The sequence below is a fragment of the Aricia agestis genome, chromosome 16, assembly GCF_905147365.1.
Source record: "Aricia agestis chromosome 16, ilAriAges1.1, whole genome shotgun sequence".
NCBI classification, from domain to species: domain Eukaryota; kingdom Metazoa; phylum Arthropoda; class Insecta; order Lepidoptera; family Lycaenidae; genus Aricia; species Aricia agestis.
This window is the reverse complement of record NC_056421.1, coordinates 6767922-6777473: the sequence shown is the minus strand read 5'-3', so window position 1 is coordinate 6777473 and position 9552 is coordinate 6767922. Positions and strand designations below refer to the sequence as shown.

General features: G+C 33.2%; 1 protein-coding gene and 1 long non-coding RNA gene across 2 annotated transcripts; one reads left to right on the top strand and one right to left on the bottom strand.

Moving 5' to 3' along the window:
- Positions 1–2190: 2190 nt before the first annotated feature.
- LOC121734945 (methylenetetrahydrofolate reductase 1) lies at positions 2191–3488 on the top strand. The gene is made up of 2 exons (XM_042125591.1): positions 2191–2524; positions 2958–3488. The coding sequence occupies exons 1-2, from the start codon at positions 2191–2193 to the stop codon at positions 3455–3457; spliced, it is 834 nt and encodes a 277-aa protein (XP_041981525.1). The 3' UTR covers positions 3458–3488.
- Positions 3489–6093: 2605 nt separating this feature from the next.
- LOC121734951 lies at positions 6094–7689 on the bottom strand. Its single transcript, XR_006036804.1, has 4 exons — positions 7485–7689; positions 7069–7298; positions 6652–6819; positions 6094–6537 (listed from the first exon to the last, which is right to left on the bottom strand). It is a non-coding gene; the product is annotated as an uncharacterized LOC121734951 (long non-coding RNA).
- Positions 7690–9552: the final 1863 nt, after the last annotated feature.

Below are 9552 nucleotides of genomic sequence, written 5' to 3'. Positions count from 1 at the left end.
GCTATAAATCCAGAACGCACGAACCGATTTCCATAGTTTTGCATTCGTTGGAAAGGTCTCGGGCTCCGTGAGGTCTGTAGAAAAAGAAAATCAGAAAAAACTTCAAGAGAAAAGCAGGAAAACAGGGAAAATCATTTTATGGCAAAACAATGTTTGCCGGGACAGCTAGTCTATACTAATATTATAAATGCGAAAGTATCTCTGTCTGTCTGTCTGTCTGTCTGTCTGTCTGTCTGTCTGTCTGTCTGTCTCGCTTTCTTCGAACAAAAAGTTTTCAATGTTCCTGGGTCTTGGATGTGTATTAAAATAATATTTCAAAAATCTTAAATATATTTTATGTATAATATTATAAGAAATCCAGAAATATATCGACGCGATGCAATGAACATTTTAGTTCTAATACGATTCAACAGATGGCGCTTTTTTTTTTACTTCGTTGGAACATAGAACTAATCATACTTATTAGTTATTATGTTTTTGTTTATAGTTTTTAATACGTTAGAATATTATGTTTAATAATATTATCACTTGCAATAATAATAATCAATCTATCTTATCTTATAGAACTCCTACTGCATTTCTAAGGAGTTCGAGTGTGTTGTGTTGGCCTATATTCCATCCAGAAAATATTTTTACATTTTAATTCTAATATATGAAAACAGATGGCGCTTTATTTTTTACTTCATTATTATAACAGAACTAATCATACCTACTTTAATAAATATTATTGTTTTTATTCATAACTAGCTGTTGCCCGCGACTTCGTCCGCGTGGACTTTAGTTTATAGCGCGCGGTGTCAACAAAATTTGTGTCAAATTTAAAAACTTTTTAAAACCCTGGTAAGTGGTACCCCTCTTAGGGCCGCGCTACACCGGAATGGCAGCGCTGAAAGTGCTCGCCTCGCCGCTGCCATTCCGGTGTAGCGCGGCCCTTAATTAATAAAAATACCCAAAAACAGCTGTGCAGTGTGCACATAATCTGTACTAATATTATGAATGCGAAAGTATCTCTGTCTGTCTGTCTGTCTGTCAGTCTCGCTTTCACGCCAAACGCCAAAACTACCGAACCGATTGTAATGAAATTTTGTATACTGATAGTCTAAAGCCTGAGAAAGGACATAGGCTAGTTTTTTACTGGAAAAAAGGGTTGTAAGGGTCGTAAATTTGTTCAAAAAATTCATAATAGATGGCGCCGTGCGTCTTCTACATCGCGCTGACGCTTGCTCAAAAGTCTTTCTATAAGAGGTGGTATCATCTTACATTTAAGTCTCGATTTTTTTCGATTGTTATATCTATTCTACGGTATTAAATAACTCAGTACTTTATCTGTGCAGGCAGTGACGTAACCTTAAGACCAAATTTCACCAACGACTGTTAAAGTTAATGCTCGAATTAGTATCACGTTAGCTGTTTTGTTTTTCATATGAATGAAAGAGAAGACAGGATATTTTAACAAGCTGTTAACACTAACAGACGTTGGTGAAATTGGGGCTAAACCTATCAATGATAAATAGTTTATGGGTAAAGTTGTGTAATTGGGGGGCTAAATAAGCTTTAAAATTTGGCATAATATATAAAGTTTAACATACAAAAATGAAGTACTTATTGTTTGCACACTGCACAGCTGTATTGATTTAAGGGGTACCAGGGTTTTTTTATAAAAGCTTTTGACACCAATTTTGTTGACATCGCGCGCTATAAACTGAAGTCCACGCGGACGAAGTCGCGGGCAACAGCTAGTATACTTATATAACTACTTAGATAAAACTTTAATCGATACACTTAACTTCCCCAAACAACACGTTTTTGTTACCTTTCATAAAGTAACAATAGCTTTATAAACACTGAATACGAAATAACTGTTTTATTTAAATTATATTCCTGCTCGGGGCTTTATAATGTATTGTATACCTAATTCAGAAACCCACATTCAAATTATTCATGAATATATTTCCATCTTTCGTTTAAAAACAATATCCTTGAGCCTCACTTAACATCATTGTTAAGAAATTGCGTTCTTTCTGTGGCTATGTTCAAGTTAAGGTGTGTAGTATTTTTATTTAAAACTTCATTCTGTTCACGTTTGTAAGACGTTATCACATAAAGCAGAGTAAACGATAAGCTATCTCTTTCTTATCTAAATGTCATAACAAAACACAAGAGTTTATAATCGAACCGAGAACTATAAAGATGTCTCGTAAAATAATAGAGCTTTTGAACGACGAACAACTTTCCTACTCTATTGAAGTGACTCAAGAGATAACTGAAGATGAAATAAATAAGTTGGTAATAAATAAAATTGTTCCACTGGAACCCTTATTTTATTCGGTGACATGGCATGCGCTAGTGCATAAATGTAAAGCTTTAGATATAGCTCCGATAAGAGTGGCAAAGCGGTTGAGAGAATTGAACAAAGACGTCCTGCTACATCTGACTTGTTCCTTGCTAACGAAGCCTTTTCTTGAAAAGTTGTTGGAGACCCTACAGATTTCTGATATTCGTAATTTATTCATCGTTTTAGGTGGTAAGTTGAAACTTATCCTAAAAGTTTAGATTACTTTCTTCTCTCTTTATGTTGTCTGAAGATTGCTTGTTATATTAAGAGGAGTCCACACCGCCGTTCCATACAAACGTTGTCCCCTGTTTCCTCCCTGGATAATGCCGGTAGAGTAATGATTTTTTCCTGAATATCTATGGCCAATATTAGCATGTCCCTATGTTTTATTTTTTTTTCATAATTTTATTATTAAAAAAGTTAAGAACCAAGTCCAAAAACCAAAAAAAAATGGCCAGATTTTCCTCTGTGTGTTCTTTTATTAGAATTTTTGTCGTGTTGTCTCTATCGCGCTCTGAGGTGGGAGACTTGAGATTGGTGAGACAGCAATACATTTTCAAATACCTGTTTTCAATTTCTCTCGCCCTTGGTGTATCCTCTTAATCAATGATAAATGTTTCAGAAAACTGTGACTCTGAAAGCACTGACTTCAAAGGCACGAAGGATCTAATAAAATATATACGGCAGATAACGGGCGATTACTTTTGCATTGGAGTAGCTGGATTTCCAGGCAGCGATGACAAGTTATTGGCTCTAAAAGACAAAGTAGATAGTGGAGCAGACTTCATACTCACACAAGCTTTCTTTGAATATGAAGATTTCAAGAATTTTCTTGTTAAATGTAAAAGCTTAGGAATTAATATTCCTGTTATACCTGGAATGTTTCCTTTTGATACTGAATCGGAGTTAATTAAATTTAAAAACTTGTGCAAAGTGAACGTGTCTGAAAACTTTTTAAAATTGGCTAATGAAGAATCTGGAATAATACTAGTTGAAAAATTAATCAATATCATGGTCAAAGAAGCTAATGTGAAACATTATCACTTTTTTACTTTAAATAAAATCGCAAGAATAGAAAATTTGATCAAGAAACTATGCAGTGTTCAAGGTTTAAAATTATAACTAACTTACGGCAGTCGGTGAATAATGATATGAAAATAATGGATGAGACAAAATATATTCGGACATCTTCGGGTTTCGGGTCATTATCTACGAACCTCAAAATAAAATATTTTTTTACTACGTTTCAATTCATTTAAACTAAATGCTAGCAAAGTTAATTTTCCTTTCAAATAAAAATAAGTATTTATACAACAATGACTACACAAGGCAATAATGATAATCCCACACCGGTTTCGGTGACGGTGGTCGGTTTCGTTGAAACCCGGCCAGTTAAGGAGTGATTTTTTAGGACTTCCCTACAATAAACGTGAACGGCCTTTTTTGTTCTACCTGTATCAATAATGGCAACAGGTAGGTAGTTGAATTTTTCACGAAGTCCTTTATTATATTTGTACTTTAAATAATTTAATATTTAATTGTAATATTAAAATAAAATAAATGTTTAAGGGGGCTCCCATACAAAAACACAATTTTTGGCCTATTTATCCTCTATAACGGTACGGAACCCTTCGTGCGCGAGTCCGACTCGTACTTGGCCGATTATTTTAGTGCCCAAGTGTGTGCGCAGTACACAAGAGCATCCCCTATTCCTTTACTCTCATTACCCAGTGGGACGGAAGACCGACAGGACTAGCGAGAGATCAGGCGCAGGACCGACTTTTTACATGCCCACAGCCCACCCGACGCATGGATCATCTTACTTGTCAGACAATCAAGTGATCAGCCTGCATTGTCCTAACCAAACTTGGAAATAACAATATGTTTCTAACGCGGGAATCGAATCCACGACCTCCGAGTCAAGAGCCTACGCTCTAAACCACTGAACCACGGAGGCGCTATACAAGGCAACAAAGGTAGGCACGCTAATAATTTAATATCTTTATCAATTCCTAGTTCCTACTAAACTGTAAATATGGGTGTAAATAATATGGTTTGCCTATAAATCCTTTAATACTTCCTACCAATTTCAAAGAATTTGAGATGGTCAAGTTTGTTTTACTTACATTTTGAGCAAATTATATTGAATCAATTTTGTTAGTATTTTATTTCACATAATATTTGGTACCATTCTATAAAAATTCCAATTTTTTAAAATCTCAAAGAAAACCGGCGTGAAACAGCGCTTGCGCTGTGTTTCGCCGAGTGAGTGAGTGTACCGCAGAGTTGGGCATAATTGAAATACTGGTTAATCTAATTAGCAATCTAATTGCAAAGTAATTAGAATACATTTTATTCTAATTACATTGTAATTCAAATACTTTCAAATTTAAATATAGAATTACACAAAGCAATTGATTCCTATGTAATCCAATTTCAAAGAAATCTAATTAAGTAATTTGAAATTAAGTTTTTTTGTAATTGAATACTTTGGTTTCGACTAATTACTCTAATATTATTACAGTGTCAACTGTCAGGAGTTAAAAACAGAGTACTGTATCTACTATCTAGAGGTTATTTTTTTTACGTCCGTGCTAGAGGTATTATTTTTAGGGAATTACTGTAGGTAGGTATAGGTAAATAAAGCATTAAATATGCCCATCAGATTGATACAAGAAGTGGAAAATGTAAATAATAATTTATAATATCATACAAATAAGTAATACAACATGAAGTACTTATGACATTCACAAAGAAAAATAAAAACATTTACTTTACCAAGAAAAAGCCTTTTCTTTCTGTGGTTTAGGCGTGAAGAGGTCAGACAGATAGAACGACAGACAGACACACTTTCGTATTTATAATTTATAATAAGTATATTTAAATACCTACTTTACGTAAGTATAGATTTTAAAACTTGGGACATAAAAGTAATAGCCAGTTTTGTTTGAAATTTTGAGGTTATGTACCTACCTATAGCTATGATATTATTACTTATACTTACTTACCTAATTATATTATATAGGTACTCATTACAATATTATTAAAAAAAACATTATTGACCTACAGTGTGTATCAGTACTTATAGTTTTCGTAAAAACGTAAATAATTAATGTTTTAAAAATAATTAAGTATATTCATAAATTCAACGTACCTACTTTACATATTTTTACCGTTCTACATAATAACAGTCCGAAGATAATTTGAGATGAGGATGGTATCCACTCAGTGGGATGAACTTGGACATACCTTTAGGTACAGTATAAAAGCATAGTGCAACAATTCAATACTTAATTATGAAGTTTAATAGTGCCAAGCTGCTAGACCTGCAGTCAAAATGGACAGCGGTAACCGGGGAAATACTACACTCTCATAAAAATAGTGTTAAATGACAGCTTCAGCTGTTGTGTTTTGTATGTTAAGTGAGAGCTGAACACAAAATTTCCTCTTGGTCTGCAGGACACCATAATCCCTTTGTTTTTAGATCTCACTCTTTAAGCTCGGCAAGGCATTCATAATAATTTTTGTAGACTACGGAGCTGCTTAAGCATTTCCTTACCTATAATCATATTATGCTGTTTTGTGCTTGTACGCTACGTTTGTAGATTACAAAAGGTTCGGGTGCAGGCATTAAGATATAAGTACTACATACACAGGTAATAAAACAACACTTTTTTTTAAGAAAAACTTTATCATAATTTATAACTTAATAATTATTCTTATTACAATTATATTTATCTAAGATAGGGGCAGGGGCAGGAGTACCCTCATGGCGAACATAGCTTAGGTACCAAATGATGCTCATAAACATGTGAGCAGCATCCCACTGTTCTAAAGCCTACAATGCAGTAACAGCAATAGCTTTTGATAGCGACCTGACCATTCATGTTTCTTTCTGTTACAATAAATACAAAATAAGTTTTTCCTTCTGGAAAAACTTATTTTGTTGGCAGTTAAATGGCAGGACTTTTTTTTAGCTTAAAGCACAACAACACAACACAGGCACAGGCAACTCAAGGCACAACATTTTGCTCAGGATTCATGCATTCTTGAAAAACGCAATGTCCTGGTGTTTCAGCTGCTCTTCTTATATTGAACAACACTATATTTTGTTGGGATCTTTCATCAGCTTCTGGAATATCTGACCTTATGTCTCGAGCTTGGTTCCAACAAACTCCAGAAACTTCATTCATAGATGACATCTGTAAATAAATCATTTGATGAGATGGACAGATATCAAAACAACAATAGTAAAAAACAAATTAAACACTGACATATGTTAATTTGATTATTAGATTAGAGTTTAAACTATATACCTCTTGTTGCTCCAGCAAACGAGTAATGTTTTCAGGATTCCACTCTAAGTCTGAAGTTGTGGTGTCCAGACTGGCCACATACAGTACACATTAAAGCTGATTCCATATATTCAGGTTGAAAGTCCTCAATTACTTGGACTATTCTGGTTCTTCATCTTGAGACCAAAGCTAAAATAAAAATATAATTAGAGAAAAGCTTGCCATGAATCCGGTATTACGCTGAGGAAATAAATTACTTTATTTCCTACTGCAATAATGAATTAAGAAACAGTAGTGATGGTACTACATATACATTTATTTTAATACCTTACTGGTCTCCACAACACAGGGAATCCTAGTATGGAGATCAGTGATTGTGTAAGAATATCCTGTAAAATTTTTATGTGAAAATAAAGATTTGTTTGGTTGTTTGTTTACCTCTCGTGCTTGAATCCAAGAAGATACTAGGTATAGAAGCCACTCTTTGTTGTTCTTCATTTGTCCCTTCAATTAAAATTCTGCATCGATTTGCTATTACTATGGATAATCCACATGATACAACACAGATATTATGATGGCGAACCGCTGCTGCTGCTGGACATATTTTCAGTAGATGCATGATACGCAAGTTGCCAGCATGCATGGCAAATATGATCAGTAGGTGTAATCTGGAAATAATGATAGTGATTAGAAGTATTGTTAATTATTCCCTACTTTTTCCTTAATAATAGGTACTTTGCTAGATTAGTTTCATGGTTTAAAATGAAAGGAAAACATTTCAACACTTAAAATTTAATAAAAAGTTCATGGTTAGGCTAACACGTAAAATATATTATTTAAAGTAAACTACTTACATAATATCCAAGATATATCCACAGTCGATTAATATTCACAAGATCTTTACTCTCGTCGCATAAAGCAGGCCTTCTCAGTTCTCAATTTGAAAACAACAGAAAATAACTGACAATCACAAGTCACAACTCACAACTGCTACCCAAACAAATTAATAGGTACATGCTGCTACCGTTGATTGTGTTGGATGTTGATTATTGGTTTCATACAAAGAGAATAATACAGTGTTACCACCTCTCAAAAATATTTATCCCTAAATTGGTGTCAAAAACCCCTAAAATCACCTTAATTTTTCTGTTTTCCCCCTAAAATCTGTATATATATAAAAATGGATTTTCAATTATATTAGTAACGCTAAAACTCGAAAACGGCTGAACGGATTGGGCTAATTTTAGTTAAATATTTCATCTTCATCTGAAGATTCAGATGTTTTGAAGTCGTACATCTTATTATTGAATAAATTCAACATTTTATTTGTTGGATTAAATGTTGCACAAGTGACATCATTACGATTTAATGTAAATCGGACCATCAGTATTGCCGCCAGTCACCACAGAGTGGTCATAGAATTACGTAATAGATGTCGCTAGAAGTCGCTAGGTCAAGAAATAATTAATATTAATATCAACAATTTAAAAATATTAAAAAGTATAAAAATCCCTGAAAATACCCCTAAAAATTTTAGACCCCTAAAAAAATCCCATCTCACTTATTTAACCCCTAAATCTGGGGGGAAAACCCCTAAGTTGGGAACACTGGAATAATATTATAATAATTACTACCGCGGGTTTCATAATCTTTGGTTCAAGTTGAGATTAGTGCACAGATTACGATTAGTGGATTTTTTTTTTTTTTTTTTTTTTTTCTTCTATTTTGGCAACTTGACACAAAGGATGCGTATTGTGCCACAGACAGGGTAAAAAGGTAAGGAACGGCGGAAGGAATAAAAGGAAACGGAATTTGGAAGAAAGTTAATTAAAACAGTGTGGTAAATAATTAAATTCTACAATAAACTAAATGACATATAACTTATTCTAAATATTAATATTATTTAATGATAAGTAATTAGATATACAATTATATACATATTTATCATTGGAAGCAAGTAGTATATTTACAGAAGTAGGAAATGGAATAGGGATTAAAGACAGTTTATTATACAGTTGGGAATGATCATGGAGATTAGTGGATTATTGAGATTTGAGATTTTCTTCATCTGTCTTCTTCTTCTTCTTTATAAATGGCCTCATTAACTGATTGCCATGACAAGAAAAAATATCGATGGAAAAAATTAGAACAAAATATAGGTACATTTATAATATATACAATGTAATGTGATTTTATGTAATATATTCTTTTCATTATGAGATATAAGTAAATAAGAGTTTAATAATAATTCATAATAAACGTTTCTATAATAACTTTAGTATTTATTAAGTATTTTACTTATGGCAACATTAAAAAAATCCATACTAATATTATAAATGCGAAAGTATCTCTGTCTGTCTGTCTGTCTCGCTTTCACGCCAAAACTACTGAACCGATTGCAATGAAATTTTGTACACAGTTATTCTAGAGTCTGAGAAAGGACATAGGCTACATTTTGATGTGGGAAAATATCTTATTTCCATGAATATATCGATGAAAATGAATTCGCATTGCGCGTGGCCAGCGCTCATCCCGGGGGTCCTGGGTTCGAGTCCCGCAGGCGGAACAAAAAGTTTTATATGTTCCTGGGTCTTGGATGTGTATTAAATAAAATTTCAAAAATCTTAAATATATTTTATGTATAATATTATAAAAAGTCCAGAAATATATCGATGCAATGAACATTTTAGTTCTAATACGATTCAACAGATGGCGTTTTATTTTTACTTCATTGTAACATACAACTAATCATACTTAAGAACTCCTACTGCATTTCTAATATATGTGACAAGTTGACAACAGAAGGCGCTCTAAAATAAAGGAGTTCAAGTGTACCGTGTTGGCCTATATTCCATCCAGAAAATATATCAATGCAATTAACATTTTAATTCTAATATATGAAAACAGACGGCGTTCTATTTT